Source organism: Gasterosteus aculeatus, chromosome 4 (genome assembly GCF_964276395.1).
Source record: "Gasterosteus aculeatus chromosome 4, fGasAcu3.hap1.1, whole genome shotgun sequence".
NCBI classification, from domain to species: domain Eukaryota; kingdom Metazoa; phylum Chordata; class Actinopteri; order Perciformes; family Gasterosteidae; genus Gasterosteus; species Gasterosteus aculeatus.
The window spans coordinates 1,075,360-1,096,963 of NC_135691.1; the positions used below are offsets into that span (position 1 = coordinate 1,075,360).

The 21,604-nt window shown below is 44.4% G+C and overlaps 2 protein-coding genes and 3 long non-coding RNA genes across 16 annotated transcripts in view; 4 read left to right on the forward strand and 1 right to left on the reverse strand.

Annotated features, from left to right (window-relative positions):
* The window catches only part of LOC144406253 (uncharacterized), a 40,133-nt gene extending 27,686 nt beyond the window's left edge, over nucleotides 1–12,447 (reverse strand). Inside the window, exons 1-7 of one of the 8 annotated variants that reach the window (XR_013467461.1) lie at nucleotides 9,930–10,058; nucleotides 9,592–9,681; nucleotides 9,129–9,458; nucleotides 8,703–8,932; nucleotides 8,444–8,548; nucleotides 7,794–7,861; nucleotides 7,027–7,617 (exon numbers count right to left, since the gene is read on the reverse strand). Coding sequence is in view for 6 of the 8 variants with exons in the window: in XM_078101680.1 (XP_077957806.1) it covers nucleotides 7,480–7,617; nucleotides 7,794–7,861; nucleotides 8,444–8,548; nucleotides 8,703–9,032; nucleotides 9,129–9,458; nucleotides 9,592–9,634 (1,014 nt within the window). In the remaining 2 variants the exon portion in view is untranslated. Of the gene's footprint in view, nucleotides 1–7,026; nucleotides 7,618–7,793; nucleotides 7,862–8,443; nucleotides 8,549–8,702; nucleotides 9,033–9,128; nucleotides 9,459–9,591; nucleotides 9,796–9,925; nucleotides 10,060–10,839 lie in introns of those variants that run through there. The other 7 variants (XM_078101680.1, XM_078101683.1, XM_078101679.1 and 4 more) reach the window with 7 other exon arrangements.
* LOC144406275 (uncharacterized) lies at nucleotides 939–3,020 on the forward strand. Its single transcript, XR_013467506.1, has 5 exons — nucleotides 939–1,042; nucleotides 1,147–1,467; nucleotides 1,593–1,946; nucleotides 2,065–2,309; nucleotides 2,393–3,020. It is a non-coding gene; the product is annotated as an uncharacterized LOC144406275 (long non-coding RNA).
* Nucleotides 9,605–10,131, forward strand: LOC144406256 (uncharacterized). Its single transcript, XR_013467468.1, has 3 exons — nucleotides 9,605–9,688; nucleotides 9,766–9,808; nucleotides 9,990–10,131. It is a non-coding gene; the product is annotated as an uncharacterized LOC144406256 (long non-coding RNA).
* Nucleotides 12,448–13,414: 967 nt separating the features above from the next.
* Nucleotides 13,415–16,242, forward strand: LOC120813860 (uncharacterized). Of its 2 annotated transcripts, XR_013467463.1 has the most exons (6): nucleotides 13,415–13,551; nucleotides 13,656–13,976; nucleotides 14,102–14,455; nucleotides 14,574–14,699; nucleotides 14,828–14,871; nucleotides 14,955–15,047. It is a non-coding gene; the product is annotated as an uncharacterized LOC120813860 (long non-coding RNA). The 2 variants fall into 2 exon arrangements; XR_013467464.1 differs by lacking the exons at nucleotides 14,828–14,871; nucleotides 14,955–15,047 and adding an exon at nucleotides 15,970–16,242.
* Nucleotides 16,243–16,484: 242 nt separating this feature from the next.
* On the forward strand, nucleotides 16,485–20,295 carry LOC120818328 (uncharacterized). 4 transcript variants are annotated; one of them, XM_078101699.1, is made up of 7 exons: nucleotides 16,657–17,284; nucleotides 17,529–17,618; nucleotides 17,752–18,081; nucleotides 18,178–18,507; nucleotides 19,293–19,412; nucleotides 19,499–19,542; nucleotides 19,626–20,295. In XM_078101699.1, exons 2-7 carry the CDS (start codon nucleotides 17,576–17,578, stop codon nucleotides 19,752–19,754), a joined length of 996 nt encoding a protein of 331 aa, XP_077957825.1. In that variant the 5' UTR covers nucleotides 16,657–17,284; nucleotides 17,529–17,575; the 3' UTR covers nucleotides 19,755–20,295. The 4 variants fall into 4 exon arrangements, with proteins under 4 accessions (XP_077957826.1, XP_077957825.1, XP_040031241.2 ...); XM_040175307.2 differs by having other exon boundaries at nucleotides 16,657–17,280; XM_078101701.1 differs by lacking the exon at nucleotides 16,657–17,284 and having other exon boundaries at nucleotides 17,318–17,618; nucleotides 18,278–18,507.
* The last annotated feature ends 1,309 nt before the right edge of the window (nucleotides 20,296–21,604 follow it).

A 21,604-nucleotide genomic window follows, 5' to 3' on the forward strand; every position in this document is an offset into this window, starting at 1 on the left:
TGTATGTAGCCTTTATGTGTCCTCTATGTCTCTGCTATGTGTCCTCTATGTCTCCTCTTTGTCCCTTGTATGACTCCTGTATGTCTCCTCGTTTTCTCCTCAATGTGTCCTTTATATCTCCTGTCTGTCTCCTATATATCTCCTGTATGTCTCCTATATATCTCCTGTATGTGTCTTCTTTGTCTCCTGTATGTCTCCTCTTTTTCGCCTCTATGTCTCCTCTATGTGTCCTTTATGTCTCCTGTATGTCTCCTCTATGTCACCTGTATGTGTCCTCTTTGTCTTCTTTATGTCACATGTTATAAAATCTATTGTTACGAAGCCTCTTAAGCTGCACGGAGGCTGTAATGTAAAGAATGTTCGGTTGTGATAGAATCCAGACAAACGCACAACACACACACACACACACACACACACTGGGAATCTAAAAGCTGGACGTGTGAGTGACTAAGCAGCTGTGTCTTTCACTTTTAAAATATAAATACTACAATCCTTAGATGTGTGAGCTAAAACAGCAACATGGACGTGTCTCTAACGCAGCACGGTGCCCTTTGAGATACTTTAAGCTTTAAGGACAGAGACGTTTGAGTGGCGCTGAAGGAAACGTAGCATCTAGTGTTTCTGCAGCTCGACTGTGTGTAGGAACTAATCAGGACGTCCTAACTTTTACTCCACCTTCATCAGGAGGACAGTGATGATATCTCACCCCATCAATCACGAAATGTACACCTGCAGTCTAGTTTACACGTGAAACCACATTTGATCATCAGGTTGTCTCACTTCAGTATCCCATCAAACGTCTTGTATTTACTGTGCAGAAAGCCACCATGAAACAAACGGGTGCTGCTGGTGTTGTTTCGTACGGATCAGAAAACAATGACAGGCCAATCAGAACGCTGTGCGGCTGATCCCGCCCCCCTGCTGTGATCACATTAAGCCACATCATCCTGTCAAATGATTTAATTCAACTTTAGTCTCAAGTGGCAGAAGAAGAAGAAGAAGATGATCCTATTTTATTTACTCCTGGTTCTCCGAGCGGGGCGTAAGTACACGTTGAACTGACTCAGTTACTTCAGATAAACGTTGGTACCTCACATTCCTGATTCTTTCTGTCATCAATCACTGAACCGAGTTCTCTGATTTCAGGATGCACAGACGATCTGATCTTTGAGACAAAGCCTGTTGGACAAAGTGTGTCTCTGACTTGTCCTCGTAACGTCTCTCTGACCGGTGGAACCTTGTTCTGGATGAGGCTGGTTTCTGGAAACGTACCTGAGTTCTTTAGAGGAACATTTCTTTTTGACTATGAGGTCGATACGATTTCTCACATCACAACAAAACAAGGTCCGGGAACATTTCTGCTGCACATTCATCAGGCAAAGCGGAGCGATACTGGAGTTTACTATTGTTTAGAAATAAAAAGACTCACTGTGACACTAAAGAAATCAACATTTCTGATAATTGAAGGTAAATATGATTCATACAAGTAGTTTATGTATAAAACGGTGTGTAGTTAATGGGAAAGTCATTTTATTCATAAATGAACAGTGCTTGTTTTCATTAAAGCATATTTATTATGTCTTCATTTCCAGGACCAGAAGCCGATGTCCCCGTAATCACTAAAAGCGCTCCAGCAGATCCGGTCCGTCCAGGAGACTCAGTGACTCTGCAGTGTTCCGTCCTCTCCGTCTCTGAGGAGACGGAATGTCCAGAAGGACAGAAGGTGTTCTGGTTCAAAGCCGGCTCGGATAGATCTCCTCCACATGTGATTTATGTCCATGGAAACCGGGATGGATGTGAGCAGAGTCCTGAGGCTCCCCCTCCACACAGATGTGTCTACAGCTTCTCTAAGAACATCAGCTCCTCTGACGCCGGCACGTATTACTGTGCCGCGGCCACATGTGGACAGATGCTACTTGGAGAAGGAACAACACTGGAAACTGAAGGTACCGATAAATCATTAACACCGATCCTGTATCACAAAGTGAGTGCGCGTGATGCCCGACTTCACCGGGTCGTCATAGTTTTTATACAGACTCTGATTACTTGCTGGTCTTCTTTCAGCCCCCCTCATGTGGGATTTGCAGGAGACGGTTCTGATCGTCCTGTCAGCAGCTCTGGCTTTTTGTCTGCTTGTTGTCGTCTTCCTGATGTTTATTATCAAGAGGAAAACTTGCTGCAACGGTAAAATATGTTTCTCAGTTTCCTTCAAAAGCTTCCAGAGTCTTTCCTCCTAAAGCTCTGCTTCTTTTTATGAAACAGATGCAGTTACTCCTCAAAAAGCCGGCTGTGACCCCCGAGGTCAGCAGGTGGGTTCATAGAGAAAATGATGTTATTGACGTTTCAATATGCTGTTAAATATGCTGTTTCATAATACTTTCCATCTGCTCAGAGAGATCAAGACCTTCTGACTTATTCTGCACCAACCTTCACCGCCAGGAAAACAGTCCGAGCAGAGAGAGAGAACGCTGAAGCAGCAGCAGAGACCGTCTACGCTGGTGTCAGGACTTAGTGATACATTAACAACATTGTTCTATTATTAGACATAAAGTCAATTTAGTTGTTGATTTTCTGCTTCAAATGTGTTATTGATTCATGTCATTTTATTCCTATTAGTTACAGTCTTTTACTTAGTTTTTTACAGGTGCTTGAACCTCAGATAGTCAGAGGTCTGAGGGATGTTTCCAACTGGGTCTCGTCTGTAACGACGTAAACTTCTGCTGTTTGCATCGATGAAAGGTTTCCCTCTTCTCAAAGGGTTTCTCTTTTCTCATAAGTGTGAAATCATGATTTGATTAATTTGAAAATAACTTTAGTAGCTGATCTTGTATAAAACAAACATTTTGTCTAATGCCACACTGACCTCTGACAACTCTTAAGAGATTTACATCATTTTCATTCATTCTTCTTGGAGAAAAGGCTCCCATTTGCCTCTGGAAAAGAAACTAATTACTGTATAATTTGATTAAGCATGAAGAAAATTATCAAAAACAAATAAAAACCTTGTAAAATCCTTTAAACATGTTTGTATTTTTGTGCTGATAAGTTCAGGTGGTAAATCACAGACGTGATGGTTGCTGTGTAAAGCTGGAGCTGTATAAATATAACGTCATATATGATATTTGGTGCTGGGTTAGTGGCGTGGTAGTTGGTTAGAAGTTGTTGGTTTGTGTGCGATTAGCATCACTAAGGGAAGGACGCTGTGGACCAGCTCGGTGTGGCCAGCGTGTGCGTTGAGGAAGAGGAGAATAAGGAGCCAATCAAAGCAGCCACGAGCGCTTTCTGCTGAGCAAACGTGATCCGATTAGACCACAACAGTAAATAATCATTTTTCAAATGTAAAATGTAACTTAAACGAGATGAAGCCATGCAGTGAAATGAGCGTTTTTTAGAGACAGTCAATGTTTCCAGAACATGTGTCCTAATAGAATTATGGATTCCCATCTTTTCACTTTGCCTCTGAAAAGTGGACCTTTGTGCTTTTGAGTGGCGTCTCTGCTGCCGGTAATGATGGTAAATGATGCTTGTAGCTGGTTGTCATTTTCGGTCCACTACGGTTACATAAAGGTGTCGTTTGTGTTTTCACGTTTTCTCTCATCATATCGACTTTCTATCCCCTTTCTTCAGTGCGGAAATGGGCTTCTATTGTTGTGTGAATGCCTCACTCGGGCCAATCCAAAGACGTGTTTGTAACCAATCAGGTGTAGATACCATGGTGTGGTGGTGGGCGTGGTTTGGCTCGGCTGCAGGGGGGGGACTGAGAAGGGAGTGGGTCAGGGAACGGTGCCGGGGGAGGCAATTGGCCTCAGCTGATGTTAATCAGCATTTGGTATTCTGCTGTTAAGTAGGAGAGATGCGGCGACAGCGAGAGAGCGAGCGAGGAGGCTTGAGCCGGCTGGTGTGAACAATCAATAAAAAAAATTTACAATGGACCTGACTGCCTCGTGCTCATCATTCCAAGACCCCCCCAGAGGACCAACCTGTGACACATGGTGACTGGCTCCGCCCCCTTACTGTCAAAAAGAAACAAAAACCTTCTCTCTTTTAGTCCTGTGCCTTTGTGGAAGGAGGGAACAGCCGGCTTTAACACGCCTTCTGGCCATTACGAGTACCTCGTGATGCCTTTCGGCCTAACCAACGCTCCGGCGGTGTTCCAGGCATTGATAAATGACGTGCTTAGAGAATTTCTTAACCACCTGGATGACATTTTGATTTTCTCCCCGGACAAGGACTCGCATGTCCGCCAAGTTCTCCAGCTTTTTGTTAAGGTAGAAAAGAGTGAATTTCATGCCAGGTTGTGTCTTTCCTGGGCTTCGTCATAGCCCCTGGAAAGATACAAATGGACCCGGCTAAAGTCAGCGCTGTGGCTCAGTGGCCTACACCTGATAACTGCAAGAAGGTTCAGCAATTCCTGGGTTTTGCTAACTTCAGAAACTTCAGAGAGGCATGCCCTCTCTGTGCCAGGAACAAGACCTCGTCCCAGGCACGGACAGGTCTGCTGCAACCACTTCCGGTGCCCAGCTGAGATCTCGCTGGATTTCGTCACAGGTCTCCCGAGGTAACACCACTGTTCTCACAGTGGTGGTTCTGCAAAGGACCACAAACTACACCCCTGTGCCTTCCTGTCCAGGAAACTTTCAGCAGCGGAGTGGAACTATGACGTCGGTAACCGTGAGTTGCTCGCTGTAAAGTTGGCACTGGAGTAGAGACATTGGTTAGAGGGGGCTCACCCGTTTATTGAATGGACTGACCACAAGAACCTGGAGTATATCCGCAAGGCCAAACGCTTGAATTCTCGCCAAGCCAGATGGACTCTGTTTTTTAACCGCTTTGACTTTGTTTTGTCCTACAGGCCGGGGTCCCAGAACACCAAGCCGGACACCCTGTCTCGTCTGTTTGACCCTGAGCCCACTGCCATGAAACCTGAGCCAATCCTGCCACTGCACCGTGTGGTAGGAGTGGTAACGTGGCAGATAGAATCAGAGGTGAAGCGTGCTAATGGTGAGAACCCTACACCCAGCGGTTGTCCAGTCAATCGCCTGTTTGTTCCGGTTGCTATGCGCCCACAGGTCATTCACTGGGCTAACATCTCAAAGCTCACTTGCCATCCAGGGATCAGGAGAACGATGTGCGCCATCAGACAGCGGTTCTGGTGGCCTTCCATGGAACGCGAGGTCCGGGAGTATGTGGAGGCATGCCCTCTCTGTGCCAGGAACAAGACCTCGTCCCAGGCACGGACAGGTCTGCTGCAACCACTTCCGGTGCCCAGCTGAGATCTCGCTGGATTTCGTCACAGGTCTCCCGAGGTAACACCACTGTTCTCACAGTGGTGGATAGATTCTCAAAGATGGCTCATTTCATCGCCCTGCCTAAACTGCCGTCCGCCAAGGAGACGGCCGAAACCATGCTTAACAATATTTTTCGCATCCATGGGTTTCCTAAGGACGTGGTGTCGGACCGGGGGCCCCGATTTATATTGCGGTTTTGGAAGGAATTCTGCAAGCTGATCTGGGCCACGGTCAGTCTCACGTCAGAATACCAGAGGCCAATGGCCAGGCTGAGCGCCTCAACCAGGCACTGCAGACATCTCTCCATTGCCTGGTATCCCAGAACCCATCATCTTGGAGCAAACACCTGACCTGACCTTGAATACGCCCACAATACTCTTCCCACGGCAGCCACTGCGTTGACTCCCTTCCAGTGTGTCTTTGGCTACCAACCGCCCGTGTTCCAGGAGACCGAGAAAGGGGTGGTCGTCCCGTCTGCCCATAACATGATCCGGCATTGCCGCCGAGTCTTGGCAGCCGCCCGCAAGGTCCTCCTCCGCAGTGCGGAGAGTATGAAGAGGGCCGCCGATCGTAGACGCCGACCAGCTCCGACCTACCAGCCCGGCCAGAAAGTCTGGCTATCTTCACGGGACTTGCCCCTCCACGTCCCCTCCCGGAAATTGGCTCCCAGGTTTTCGTGGGCCCATTTCCTGTGTCTAAAGTAATTAACCCTGTCTCTGTCCGACTGCGTCTTCCCAGGTCTCTGAGGGTGCATCCCACTTTTCATGTGGGGAAGATTAAACCGGTGAAGGAGAGCCCCATGGTGCCTGCAGCCGCACCCCCTGCACTTCCCCGCATGGTCGATGGGGGCCCGGTCTACCCAGTGAAGCGACTTTTGGCCGTACGCAAACGGGGAAGGGGACACCAATATCTGGTGGACTGGAAGGGCAATGGGCCAGAGCATCGTTCCTGGGTCCGTTCCAGCTTCATCATGAACCCCGCCCTCATCAGGGACTTCAACAACCGCGGAAGTCCGTCAGGAGCTGTCCCTAAAGGGGGGGGTGGGGGGGGGGTGCTGTCATGCCCAGGAAACGGCGTTAGTAAAACTGTCTCATGTCCTGTGATTTCCTGTTTTATTTTGAAAATGTACCTCCCTCTCGTCTCCAGCAACTTGCTCCTTCCTCCCGTGTCCTGGTCTGAATCTTTGTATATTTGGCATATTTGGTAATAAATGTTTCCTGATTCCTGATTGTCTGCCCTGTGTTTCCACCTGTGCCCCGACCCTGTGTGTGTATGTATTGTCTGCGTCTCCCCTTGTTCTGTGCCAGTTCGTCTGGTCTCATGCCAGGTAACCAGGGTTTTGTGAGTAGTATTTTTCCTCGACCACGAGTGATTTTTAGTTCAATGGCACTTGCCTATTTGTTAATAAACTTTTGATTTCTTTTGAACTTTGCCTGCGAGTCGTGCATTTGGGTTCAGGGCCATTGTCCAGTCGTGAAAAAAGTCTTTCAATACAATGCTGTTCGATTACGGCCGTCTGCTGTGGATGAGAATGTAACTATATGTTACAGTTATTATGAAATAATGTAAGATACCGTCAATTTACAGCAATCTACTGTTTTTACATTTTATCTTTCATGACCAGCAGATGTAACAGTGTGGGAGAGGAGCACTAAAACAAAGAAGGAAATCTACTTTCTTTTTGTTAAAAAATGTAGTTTTAAAAACACGTCTTAAAAAGCCAGGTTGAGGGAAGTAGTGCAATTAAAATGTATTTATTCAATTTATTTCCTTGGAACAATGAAGTGCACCAACAACCAACAATTAGAAATGCAGATGAAACATTGAAAAAACAATGTAGATCTGAAAAAGTAGAATTAAAAAACAGACTTTTTAAAATGAAAATAAAATAACACTGTTAATCCACTAAGACAATAAAAGCAGCAATTTAGAAAGTGACTGCTTAAAGAAGAAATAAGGCTTTTCTCTGACATCTTCCATGCAAATGAAAACTGGCATACTTCTTCCTCAGGCACTGATGTCTTTTCCTTCCGCCTCGACAACCAGTCACATTCCAGCGTGCTCACGTGTCTCACAAGAAGAACTCGACCAACAGGAAGCATTTCATTTCAAATGACAGTATGAACTTCCCCTCATTTGTTTTGAACATTCAAAGCTGAACAAAGTCCGTCCATTGAGAAGCCTCGCTGCTCTACAGGTGGAGTTGTGTGTTCACTCGCACAGCGGAGTACACACACTCCTGTGAAGAAGCTCTTTTCTTCACTCTTTTCACTTCACGTCTTGTGGAAAGATTCACTGCTGCATAATTACTTACTTCTCCGTCTCCGCCCTGCAAATAATAACATCCATTAGTAACAGACTTTAGAGGTAAAGTCTAAAATATACAGGTTACCATCACGATGCTTATATAGAGGTTATCATTAGCTATATATGAGTATTTTTCAATGAATCAGAATAATGTTCTGAGTCTCTGGCGCTGAGCATGAAGGTTATGAACATATTTACCTGGTCAGCTGATTGATCCGCTGTCCGCTGGGATTGAGCAGGATTACAGGCGCCGCTTGTTGCTTCTGCTGAATACAAAAGGACAAAGAAGTGCGTCATTTATTGTGATCGTTGTTTTAATCATTTTCAGTCGCTTTACAGTTACACGTTGACTCAACCACTATATATATATATATATATATATATATATATATATATATATATATATATATATATATATATATATATATATATATATATATATATATATATATATATATATATATATATTGATGTATCTGATCCTGATCCTGATCCACTGCTAGAATGCAGTAACGTATCATCTGATGTAATATAATAAGCTCTGTGTGACTTTGTTCTCAGGTGAACAGAGAACGTGGTGACAGATGTCCTCTGACTGTGTTGGATTTGTAGCCGTGACGCTGCTGTTGATGATTGAAGCTTGAAAACATCTCAACTAACTACTTGCTTCCCAAGTCTTCAGTGACCTGAGCTTTGTTCTCCTGCTGCTGTGATACGTTTTACTTACTAACTTTAGTTAAATGACCCTGAGCTCAATACGCCAACCACTTATTCAGGAGATCAGTCGGTGGGGCTCAATGTGCATGAGTTAATGTTTCATTTAGTCCGTGTTCATCTGGTTAACCGACCTTCAGCTCTCCTTCGATTCACGTAGAAAATAAGGAGGATAATCACAGTCACACAGCACGCCAACAGGACGCCAAGAACTGTGACAACCACTTTCAGGTTTGATCCTGGAATGAGAGAAATGTCAAAATAGACCCTTAACGCCTCATTCACGTCAGTTATTTCAATGACTACCTTGTTTCTCATTTAAATCTCACCAGCTTTGAAGTTTAAATCGTACTGAGTGATTCCCTATTTAAGACGGGAGACTTTAAAACGTACTTGTGTCCACTTTGGTTCCTCCACCAAACAGGATCTGTCCGCATGAGGCCACGGCACAGCGGTAAGTCCCAGCATCAGAGGAGTTCCAGATCCTTTTGGACAGTCGATAGACACAACTTGTGTCCCCCGGTTGTGTATCCTGAGTGTACATGAAGCCTGGATGGGATCCTCCTGATCTGAACCAGAACACCCTGTGTCCGTGTGGACACTGGACCCCGTCCTCTTTGTCCCTGGAGACAAGAGAACACTGGAGGGTCACCGAGTCGCCCGGCAGGACGGACTCAGCCTCCGGACTTTGTTCCACCTGGAAGGATTTCTGCAGACTTCCATCTGCACGATTCAGGGAAACATCCAAAGGAATTCAAATCTCAAGTGTTTGTCTGACATCAAATGTGGCGCCAACGCTGCAAGTTAAATATATTTTACCTTTCACAGCCAAGAAGACGCCATCACCAAAACGTGGTGAAAATTGTGATCCAGTGAAACAGAAGTAAGTCGCTTCGTCCTCTTTGCTGATATTCATGATGGTCAAAGAATGCAGAGTGACTCTGAAACGTGAGTTGTTAAATTGTGGACTAAGTGTTGGTTGAGAATAAATTCTTGTAGCAACAGTTTGGATCGTACATCCAAGAGGCTGCTTGTACCAGTACAATACATTTTTTTCCTCCTCAGAAACTGGACACTGAAACGTAACATTTCCACCAAGTTCAGCCTCCGTCAAAGAGACCTGTTGAACCTCTGCAGCTTCAATCGGGTCTGAAGAAAAGAAAAGAAACAACATTAAATCGATCACGTGATACAAGAAGGTGAAAAAGGTAAAGTATTAATTTGTCTTTATAGTCCAACATCGTTTAATAGAAACAATAACCAGGTGTAAAGTGTCACTCACACAGTGTTCCTAAAAGAAGCAGAAGAGCGAGTCCTCCCATCATGGTGGTGAAGCCCCCTCTTCTCTTGCACTGCAACTGAATTCTTCCTCCTTAAAGGTTTGGTCACACGGTCATCAGATAGAAATCATCCTGATTGGCTGAAAAGGACTAAATGCATTTCCTCTTGAATCTAGAAACTGTTTTCTGCCTCACTTTCTACATCCTGAGCTTCTCATTGTGAGTATTTAAGCAATGTACAATTCTAAGAAGGATTTAAATGTAATCCTTTACATCTGATTGGTCCTTTGAATTCGGATGTTATGATAGTATTTATTCAAATCAATTGCAACTTACTTACAAAAGCAGATGTGATATTTTGTTTTTGAAGAATAGAAACGGTGCTTCCTTGTTTCCTCAGCGATAAACCTGCAAAGACCAAACATCAGAGTCCAGATCTAAACCCCCACGGGCCGAACCCAGAGGAACACGCTCTCCTGAGGTCCCCAAACAGCTACAGATGTTTTACGATGTATTTCATAATCATAGAAGTATAAAGATACCTCCACTTAACTGTAGTACGCATACAAGAAGAAAACATGAGTTTCATTTACCTCACTGAGAAATGTCAAAATGTAACAATTCAAATGAAATGCTATATTATTCATTTGAATATCTTGCATCATTAATTGACTTGGAAGCATAATATTTATTAGTTCACGGAGCCCATAAGCTGCGTTTCACACTTGAGGAATCCATTTGAATGCAGGACTTTTACTGTCATTGTGCTGGTGTCCTGACGCTCATCCAGCCACGTGAGGTCAGGGGGTGAAGAACCGGGTTTCTCTTCTAACTGGACTTATATGATGAAGACAGCTTGTGGTCCTCCTCCCTTTAATGTGCGTATTCTATCAACTGCTGCTGAAGCTTCATGTCTCTGTGGCATTGTGTATGTTGAAGGAACACAATGGACACAAGTCATGAGTCACAATGTCTCTACAGAGCATGTGACCTCCATGCAGAGACATTTGTCATGCTGAGGAGACACTGAGTCCTGCTGGAAGGGATCGATGTAGCTCTCCTCCGTCTCTCCACAGCAGCCTCCCAATGAATAAAACCACCAACAGCTCATCCTCATAGCATGAACTGATACTGCAGAAGGAAACATTGTAGAGCTTCGTTTACCTCACAGAGAAATCTGACTGGTTACAAAATGTATTAATTTCAAAACTTCTCCGTCTCTCCACAGCAGCCTCCAAAATAAATAAAACCACCAACAGCTCAAGTAAAACTACTCAGTGTCTACTGCTCTTCATAGACCCGCCCGTCCCCCGTCCCCCCGTCCCCCGTCCCCCCGCCCACCGTCACTAAGACTAAATGCCGAGAATCACAGGAAGTGATTCACACTTCATTTTCACACTTAAACCACAACGCTCAACTTTCCACGCGTCATTTGTTTGTGAGTGGCGTTAATAACCTTCATCTACACACACACACACACACACACACACACACACACACACACACACGTGCACACACACATGCACATTACAGGTTATAGAGACAAAAGATTAGCGATGATCAATCTAAACCTTTTGTGGAAGAATTAACACACAAACGTCACAAACAGCAGAAATAACGACAGCAAAAGCAGAAAGAGAAGGAAAGTAAACGTCCGTCATGTTGTGCAGCATCAGTGATGCATGTTGAGATGAACAGAAGTCTGCAGACTCCTGTGTCGTTTCTCTCGATGGTTTGACCTTCAGTGCTGATGTCACACTGCAGATGTAGTCACAGATCAACGTTTGCAGTGAAATGATTGGCTGAAACACAGGAAGTGACAGCTGGAGTCACTCATGTAACTGAACCGAGCCTCCATCATGTTTGTCATGTTTCGTACGCTAAAGACGTCCCACGTGTGAAGGACGCGGTATGTTCTTCTGTAAGTGTGAGCTAGCTGTTTAGCTTCCCGTGTTTGTGCTAAGCTAGGCTCAACTCTTCATGGAGCCGGACTCAAATGTCCTGATAATTGTCTCAACTTTGACTTCCAACAACCCTGAGAGGTGGAGAGAAGGACTTTTAAACAGCTGGAGCTTTAATGACAGATGTGGGGAATGTGAGAGGAAATGTGGCTGCAGCCAAAAAGAAAATGTCAAGAACTCGCAGCTTAAAATGAGAGAAAGACGGTAAATGTACACTTCATGAGCAAAAAGCATTTCATCATCTCGTAATAACGTTTTAACAATATTACAAGTCGTTGGCAGTGAAGCCAAGAGCACAATGGACGCCTTCATAGTTTCATACTCGTATCAATGAAGGCCCATTTAGTGACTGATGTCATGAGTCACACTCTGTTTCACTCGCTGTCTGCTTTGAGACGCACATTAAGACACAACGCCACAGAGACCCAAAAGCAGCCAGTGAGCTCCTGTGCAGAAGTCCACCACAACTTCCTGTGAGTGTCGAGCAAAAACACACAATAGGCGTCAGGAGTTGTGCACAGTTACTTTCCTCTCTTAAAGCAAATATAATGTCAAATATGTAACGGGACAACTACTCCATGGAATGAACCCGCAGGTGTTTGTGAGAGCTTCATAGATCTGTTCTGCATGTGGGAGGAAGGAGCGATGGGCTGATTGTCCCCACTGACCGGCCCTCAAAGCTCACAACGCACCTTTCTACAGGACGCGTGGAGAGGGAGGAGCTACACGGAGCGACAGCAGGCTGATTGTTTCATTTACAGCAGAGAAACTGTCCGTCCTTCATGTCTCTAATGCAACCGCCTGCAACCGTGTGCATGATGCATCTTAACACGCCACACATGCATGTTTGCTTGTTTTGTCCTCCAGTCTGTCACTGCACCATTAAACAAGGCTGTGAAGGTACAACGCATGAACAATGTGCCACGAGATGGCTCCTCTTTGTCTCCTGTATGTCTCCTCTATGTCTCCTCTGTGTCCTCTTTGTCTCCTGTATGTCTCCTCTATGTCTCCTCTGTGTCCTCTTTGTCTCCTGTATGTCTCCTCTATGTCTCCTCTGTGTCCTCTTTGTCACCTGTATGTCTCCTCTATGTCTCCTGTATGTGTCCTTTTCGTCTCCTGTATGTGTCCTCTTTTTCGCCTCTATGTCTCCTCTATGTGTCCTGTATGTCTCCTCTTTGTCTCCTCTATGTCTCCTGTATGTGTCCTCTTTGTTTTTTCTATGTCACATGTTATAAAATCTATTGTTACGAATCCTCTAAAGCTGCAAGGAGGCTGTAATGTAAAAAATGTTCGGTTGTGATAGAATCCAGACAGACGCACAACACACACACACACACACACACACACACACACACACACACACACACACACACACACACTGGGAATCTAAAAGCTGGACGTGTGAGTGACTAAGCAGCTGTGTCTTTCACTTTTAAGATATAAATACTACAATCCTTAGATGTGTGAGCTAAAACAGCAACATGGACGTGTCTCTAACGCAGCACGGTGCCCTTTGAGATACTTTAAGCTTTAAGGACAGAGACGTTTGAGTGGCGCTGAAGGAAACGTAGCATCTAGTGTTTCTGCAGCTCGACTGTGTGTAGGAACTAATCAGGACGTCCTAACTTTTACTCCACCTTCATCAGGAGGACAGTGATGATATCTCACCCCATCAATCACGAACTGTACACCTGCAGTCTAGTTTACAGGTGAAACCACATTTGATCATCAGGTTGTCTCACTTCAGTATCCCATCAAACGTCTTGTATTTGCTGTGCAGAAAGCCACCATGAAACAAACGGGTGCTGCTGGTGTTGTTTCGTATGGATCAGAAAACAATGACAGGCCAATCAGAACGCTGTGCGGCTGATCCCGCCCCCCTGCTGTGATCACATTAAGCCACATCATCCTGTCAAATGATTTAATTCAACTTTAGTCTCAAGTGGCAGAAGAAGAAGAAGATGATCCTATTTTATTTACTCCTGGTTCTCCGAGCGGGGCGTAAGTACACGTTGAACTGACTCAGTTACTTCAGATAAACGTTGGTACCTCACATTCCTGATTCTTTCTGTCATCAATCACTGAACCGAGTTCTCTGATTTCAGGATGCACAGACGATCTGATCTTTGAGACAAAGCCTGTTGGACAAAGTGTGTCTCTGACTTGTCCTCGTAACGTCTCTCTGACCGGTGGAACCTTGTTCTGGATGAGGCTGGTTTCTGGAAACGTACCTGAGTTCTTTAGAGGAACATTTCTTTTTGACTATGAGGTCGATACGATTTCTCACATCACAACAAAACAAGGGCCGGGAACATTTCTGCTGCACATTCATCAGGCAAAGCGGAGCGATACTGGAGTTTACTATTGTTTAGAAATAAAAAGATTCACTGTGACACTAAAGAAATCAACATTTCTGATAATTGAAGGTAAATATGATTCATACAAGTAGTTTATGTATAAAACGGTGTGTAGTTAATGGGAAAGTCATTTTATTCATACATGAACAGTGCTTGTGTTCATTAAAGCATATTTATTATGTCTTCATTTCCAGGACCAGAAGCCGATGTCCCCGTAATCATTAAAAGCGCTCCAGCAGATCCCGTCCGTCCAGGAGACTCAGTGACTCTGCAGTGTTCCGTCCTCTCCGTCTCTGAGGAGACGGAATGTCCAGAAGGACAGAAGGTGTTCTGGTTCAAAGCCGGCTCGGATAGATCTCCTCCACATGTGATTTATGTCCATGGAAACCGGGATGGATGTGAGCAGAGTCCTGAGGCTCCCCCTCCACACAGATGTGTCTACAGCTTCTCTAAGAACATCAGCTCCTCTGACGCCGGCACGTATTACTGTGCCGCGGCCACATGTGGACAGATGCTACTTGGAGAAGGAACAACACTGGAAACTGAAGGTACCGATAAATCATTAATACCGATCCTGTATCACAAAGTGAGTGCGCGTGATGCCCGACTTCACCGGGTCGTCATAGTTTTTATACAGACTCTGATTATTTGCTGGTCTTCTTTCAGCCCCCCTCATGTGGGATTTGCAGGAGACGGTTCTGATCGTCCTGTCAGCAGCTCTGGCTTTTTGTCTGCTTGTTGTCGTCTTCCTGATGTTTATTATCAAGAGGAAAACTTGTCAATGCTGCAACGGTAAAATATGTTTCTCAGTTTCTTTCAAAAGCGTCAGGAAATTTCTGAAACTTCCTGTCACTCATTAATTAGCTCTTATTATCATAATTATCACTCTAACAACAGTTTATTATGTATCTCATGTTTAGCGGCTGCTTCTCTGCTAGAAAATGTTGCAAAGGGGAATTTCAAGGTAAGATCAATTGATCAGATGAACATATGATGTATATTGATCAGTATTCATCCATTTATGTGATTTACAATCCGTTTGCTCAGAGGAATGAAGACGCGTGGACTTATTCTACTGCCGTCTTCACCGTGATGAAGTCAGGTGGAAGGAGGCGCGCAGAGGGAGCGCAGAGGGAGAACATCCACGCTGCTGCCAAGGCCTCCGGGTCGGATTAGCATGTTTCCTGGACTCAGTGAGATCAGCTGGTAGCGTGTGTGATGGAAGTCCAAAGGCTGTTGTATGTGGCCGAGAGGCCGTGATGACATGTGATGTGTTCTGCTCACCGCTTTGGGACTAATAGAGGATTACCTCATGCTTCCATGTAGCACTAGTCGCTTTGTGTTACACTATGATGCAAAGATTAATCTCACACGCTGTTACACTGACTTTACTCTCACAGCCTCTTTCTGTCTGCCACCGTGTGCAAAGGCCACATTTAGAGAGCCTGTAGGAGGCACCAAGTGTGCGTTTTAAAGAGAACCATCTGCATTGTCACCATTTCTATGATTTGGATTAACTTCTAAACTTAAAGATGCATTAGATGTTGGACCCCTTTAATGTAAAATATATATACAGGATTAAGTTATCCGTTTAAGACAATAAAAGAGACAATTATGTCAAGAAAAGATTGCAAACGACAAAAAAGTACTTTAATTCGTGTTTTAATTATATGAGATGATGAAATGCTTTGTTTTCATAAAGTCTTCATTCACACTTCACACTTTGTTCTTGACATTTTCTTTTTGGCTGCAGCCACATTTCCTCTCACATTCCCCACATCTGTCATTAAAGCTCCAGCTGTTTAAAAGTCCTTCTCTCCACCTCTCAGGGTTGTTGGAAGTCAAAGTTGAGACAATTATCAGGACATTTGAGTCCGGCTCCATGAAGAGTTGAGCCTAGCTTAGCACAAACACGGGAAGCTAAACAGCTAGCTCACACTTACAGAAGAACATACCGCGTCCTTCACACGTGGGACGTCTTTAGCGTACGAAACATGACAAACATGATGGAGGCTCGGTTCAGTTACATGAGTGACTCCAGCTGTCACTTCCTGTGTTTCAGCCAATCATTTCACTGCAAACGTTGATCTGTGACTACATCTGCAGTGTGACATCAGCACTGAAGGTCAAACCATCGAGAGAAACGACACAGGAGTCTGCAGACTTCTGTTCATCTCAACATGCATCACTGATGCTGCACAACATGACGGACGTTTACTTTCCTTCTCTTTCTGCTTTTGCTGTCGTTATTTCTGCTGTTTGTGACGTTTGTGTGTTAATTCTTCCACAAAAGGTTTAGATTGATCATCGCTAATCTTTTGTCTCTATAACCTGTAATGTGCACGTATGTGCACGTGTGTGTGTGTGTGTGTGTAGATGAAGGTTATTAACGCCACTCACAAACAAATGACGGGTGGAAAGTTGAGCGTTGTGGTTTAAGTGTGAAAATGAGGTGTCAATCACTTCCTGTGATTCTCTGCATTTAGTCTTAGGGGCGGGGGGACGGGGGATGGGGACGGGGGGATGGGGGACGGGGGACGGGGGGACGGGGGACGGGGGACGGGCGTGTCTATGAAGAGCAGTAGACACTGAGTAGTTTTACTTGAGCTGTTGGTGGTTTTATTCATTGGGAGGCTGCTGTGGAGAGACGGAGGAGAGCTACATCGATCCCTTCCAGCAGGACTCAGTGTCTCCTCAGCATGACAAATGTCTCTGCATGGAGGTCACATGCTCTGTAGAGACATTGTGACCCATGACTTGTGTCCATTGTGTTCCTTCAACATACACAATGCTACAGAGACATGAAGCTTCAGCAGCAGTTGATAGAATACGCACATTAAAGGGAGGAGGACCACAAGCTGTCTTCATCATATAAGTCCAGTTAGAAGAGAAACCCGGTTCTTCACCCCCTGACCTCACGTGGCTGGATGAGCGTCAGGACACCAGCACAATGACAGTAAAAGTCCTGCATTCAAATGGATTCCTCAAGTGTGAAACGCAGCTTATGGGCTCCGTGAACTAATAAATATTATGCTTCCAAGTCAATTAATGATGCAAGATATTCAAATGAATAATATAGCATTTCATTTGAATTGTTACATTTTGACATTTCTCAGTGAGGTAGATGAAACTCGTGTTTTCTTCTTGTATGAGTACTACAGTTAAGTGGAGGTATCTTTATACTTCTATGATTATGAAATACATCATAAAACATCTGTAGCTGTTTGGGGACCTCAGGAGAGCGTGTTCCTCTGGGTTCGGCCCGTGGGGGTTTAGATCTGGACTCTGATGTTTGGTCTTTGCAGGTTTATCGCTGAGGAAACAAGGAAGCACCGTTTCTATTCTTCAAAAACAAAATATCACATCTGCTTTTGTAAGTAAGTTGCAATTGATTTGAATAAATACTATCATAACATCCGAATTCAAAGGACCAATCAGATGTAAAGGATTACATTTAAATCCTTCTTAGAATTGTACATTGCTTAAATACTCACAGTGAGAAGCTCAGGATGTAGAAAGTGAGGCAGAAAACAGTTTCTAGATTCAAGAGGAAATGCATTTAGTCCTTTTCAGCCAATCAGGATGATTTCTATCTGATGACCGTGTGACCAAACCTTTAAGGAGGAAGAATTCAGTTGCAGTGCAAGAGAAGAGGGGGCTTCACCACCATGATGGGAGGACTCGCTCTTCTGCTTCTTTTAGGAACACTGTGTGAGTGACACTTTACACCTGGTTATTGTTTCTATTAAACTATGTTGGACTATAAAGACAAATTAATACTTTACCTTTTTCACCTTCTTGTATCACGTGATCGATTTAATGTTGTTTCTTTTCTTTTCTTCAGACCCGATTGAAGCTGCAGAGGTTCAACAGGTCTCTTTGAAGGAGGCTGAACTTGGTGGAAATGTTACGTTTCAGTGTCCAGTTTCTGAGAAGGAAAAAAATATATTGTACTGGTACAAGCAGCCTCTTGGATGTACGATCCAAACTGTTGCTACAAGAATTTATTCTCAAAAAACATTTAGTCCACAATTTAACAACTCACGTTTCAGAGTCACTCAGGATTCTTTGACCATCATGAATATCAGCAAAGAGGACGAAGCGACTTACTTCTGTTTCTATGGATCATCATATTCACATCGTTTTGGTGATGGCGTCTTCTTGGCTGTGAAAGGTAAAATATATTTAACTTGCAGCGTTGGCGTCACATTTGATGTCAGACAAACACTTGAGATTTGAATTCCTTTGGATGTTTCCCTGAATCGTGCAGATGGAAGTCTGCAGAAATCCTTCCACGTGGAACAAAGTCCGGAGGCTGAGTCCGTCCTGCCGGGCGACTCGGTGACCCTCCAGTGTTCTCTTGTCTCCAGGGACAAAGAGGACGGGGTCCAGTGTCCACACGGACACAGCGTGTTCTGGTTCAGATCAGGAGGATCCCATCCAGGCTTCATGTACAGTCAGGATACACAACCGGGGGACACAAGTTGTGTCTATCGTCTGTCCAAAAGGATCCGGAGCTCCTCTGATGCTGGGACTTACCGCTGTGCCGTGGCCTCATGCGGACAGATCCTGTTTGGTGGAGGAACCAAAGTGGACACAAGTACGTTTTAAAGTCTCCCGTCTTAAATAGGGAATCACTCAGTACGATTTAAACTTTGATGCTAGGAAGAAAAATTAATGAATAAATGCAGGTTTGAACAATGTTTGGTCATTTACCAGCCGTGTGGCTTACAGGAAAAAATCAGGAATCAGGAAACATTTATTGCCAAAATATGTCAAACATACAAGGAATTTGTCTTGGCGGTTGGTGCGTGACAGTAGACAGTGTGACAATAGACAACAAGACAGCAGTGCACAAGTAATAAAATAAAGTAAAATGAAATGCTAATGCAATGGGTTAGTAAAAAAAAAAAAAAGAAGAATAAGGCCATGGGTTAGTATAAAACAAGGGAATAAAGTTAAAGTTAAAAAACTTAAAATATTAAAAAAGTTTAAATATTAAGCATCAAGTGCACTAGCAAACAAGTAACAAAGTGACGACAAAGTGATAAATGACAGTTAAAGTGACGTGTGCAGTGTGAAGGGGAGCGACTGGTGGGATGTTATAGTCAGTCAGTGGGGGACCGGCTCTGTTGATGAGCCCGACTGCCGACGGGAAGAAACTGTTGGTGTGGCGGGAGGTCTTAGTCCTGATGGACCTCAGCCTCCTGCCAGATGGAAGGGGCACAAACAGTTTCTGTCCGGGGTGAGAGGGGTCGGCTACCATCTTTTTAGCTTTAAAGAGATCGAAGTGTCCATACAGATTGATTTGAGCATTTGTGTGTTAAATCCTGTGTTGTAGGGTTGTATTGTGCTGTATGTGATTCTGTGTTCTGTTTGTTTCAGACGGGTTCTGGTCCTTTGGTGACGTATTTCTGGGTTCTGTCGTGGTTCTTAGTTTGAATGTTGCAGCCGTCCTCATTTACGTCATCAAGACAAATAAGTGTGATTATTGCAATAATGAAGGTAAGAAGCTTCCTGTCACTCATTAATTAGCTCTTATTATCATAATTATCACTCTAACAACAGTTTATTATGTATCTCATGTTTAGCGGCTGCTTCTCTGCTAGAAAATGTTCCAAAGGGGAATTTCAAGGTAAGATCAATTCATCAGATGAACACATGATGTATATTGATCAGTATTCATCCATTTATGTGATTTACAATCCGTTTGCTCAGAGGAATGAAGACGCGTGGACTTATTCTACTGCCGTCTTCACCGTGATGAAGTCAGGTGGAAGGAGGCGCGCAGAGGGAGCGCAGAGGGAGAACATCCACGCTGCTGCCAAGGCCTCCGGGTCGGATTAGCATGTTTCCTGGACTCAGTGAGATCAGCTGGTAGCGTGTGTGATGGAAGTCCAAAGGCTGTTGTATGTGGCCGAGAGGCCGTGATGACATGTGATGTGTTCTGCTCACCGCTTTGGGACTAATAGAGGATTACCTCATGCTTCCATGTAGCACTAGTCGCTTTGTGTTACACTATGATGCAAAGATTAATCTCAGACGCTGTTACACTGACTTTACTCTCACAGCCTCTTTCTGTCTGCCACCGTGTGCAAAGGCCACATTTAGAGAGCCTGTAGGAGGCACCAAGTGTGCGTTTTAAAGAGAACCATCTGCATTGTCACCATTTCTATGATTTGGATTAACTTCTAAACTTAAAGCTGCATTAGATGTTGGACCCCTTTAATGTAAAATATATATACAGGATTAAGTTATCCGTTTAAGACAATAAAAGAGACAATTATGTCAAGAAAAGATTGCAAAAGTAAAAAGTACTTTAATTCATGTTTTAATTATATGAGATGATGAAATACTTGGTTTTCATAAAGTCTTCATTTACACTTCACACTTTGTTCTTGACATTTTCTTTTTGGCTGCAGCCACATTTCCTCTCACATTCCCCACATCTGTCATTAAAGCTGCAGCTGTTTAAAAGTCCTTCTCTCCACCTCTCAGGGTTGTTGGAAGTCAAAGTTGAGACAATTATCAGGACATTTGAGTCCGGCTCCATGAAGAGTTGAGCCTAGCTTAGCACAAACACGGGAAGCTAACCAGCTAGCTCACACTTACAGAAGAACATACCGCGTCCTTCACACGTGGGACGTCTTTAGCGTACGAAACATGACAAACATGATGGAGGCTCGGTTCAGTTACATGAGTGACTCCAGCTGTCACTTCCTGTGATTCAGCCAATCATTTCACTGCAAACGTTGATCTGTGACTACATCTGCAGTGTGACATCAGCACTGAAGGTCAAACCATCAAGAGAAACTGCACAGGAGTCTGCAGACTTCTGTTCATCTCAACATGCATCACTGATGCTGCACAACATGACGGACGTTTACTTTCCTTCTCTTTCTGCTTTTGCTGTCGTTATTTCTGCTGTTTGTGACGTTTGTGTGTTAATTCTTCCACAAAAGGTTTAGATTGATCATCGCTAATCTTTTGTCTCTATAACCTGTAATGTGCATGTATGTGCACGTGTGTGTGTGTGTGTGTGTGTAGATGAAGGTTATTAACGCCACTCACAAACAAATGACGCGTGGAAAGTTGAGCGTTGTGGTTTAAGTGTGAAAATAAGGTGTCAATCACTTCCTGTGATTCTCAGCATTTGGTCTTAGGGGCGGGGGGACGGGGGACGGGGGGAAGGGGGATGGGGACGGGGGGATGGGGGACGGGGGACGGGGGGACGGGGGACGGGGGACGGGCGTGTCTATGAAGAGCAGTAGACACTGAGTAGTTTTACTTGAGCTGTTGGTGGTTTTATTCATTGGGAGGCTGCTGTGGAGAGACGGAGGAGAGCTACATCGATCCCTTCCAGCAGGACTCAGTGTCTCCTCAGCATGACAAATGTCTCTGCATGGAGGTCACATGCTCTGTAGAGACATTGTGACTCATGACTTGTGTCCATTGTGTTCCTTCAACATACACAATGCTACAGAGACATGAAGCTTCAGCAGCAGTTGATAGAATACGCACATTAAAGGGAGGAGGACCACAAGCTGTCTTCATCATATAAGTCCAGTTAGAAGAGAAACCCGGTTCTTCACCCCCTGACCTCACGTGGCTGGATGAGCGTCAGGACACCAGCACAATGACAGTAAAAGTCCTGCATTCAAATGGATTCCTCAAGTGTGAAACGCAGCTTATGGGCT

Coding starts and splice junctions, on each gene's coding strand:
- LOC120818328 (XM_078101699.1), top strand. CDS start 17,576: ATGATGGGAGGACTCGCTCTTCTGCTTCTTTTAGGAACACTGT. Junction 18,082..18,177: donor CGTCTTCTTGGCTGTGAAAG/GTAAAATATATT, acceptor TGAATCGTGCAG/ATGGAAGTCTGCAGAAATCC. Junction 18,508..19,292: donor AGGAACCAAAGTGGACACAA/GTACGTTTTAAA, acceptor TGTTTGTTTCAG/ACGGGTTCTGGTCCTTTGGT.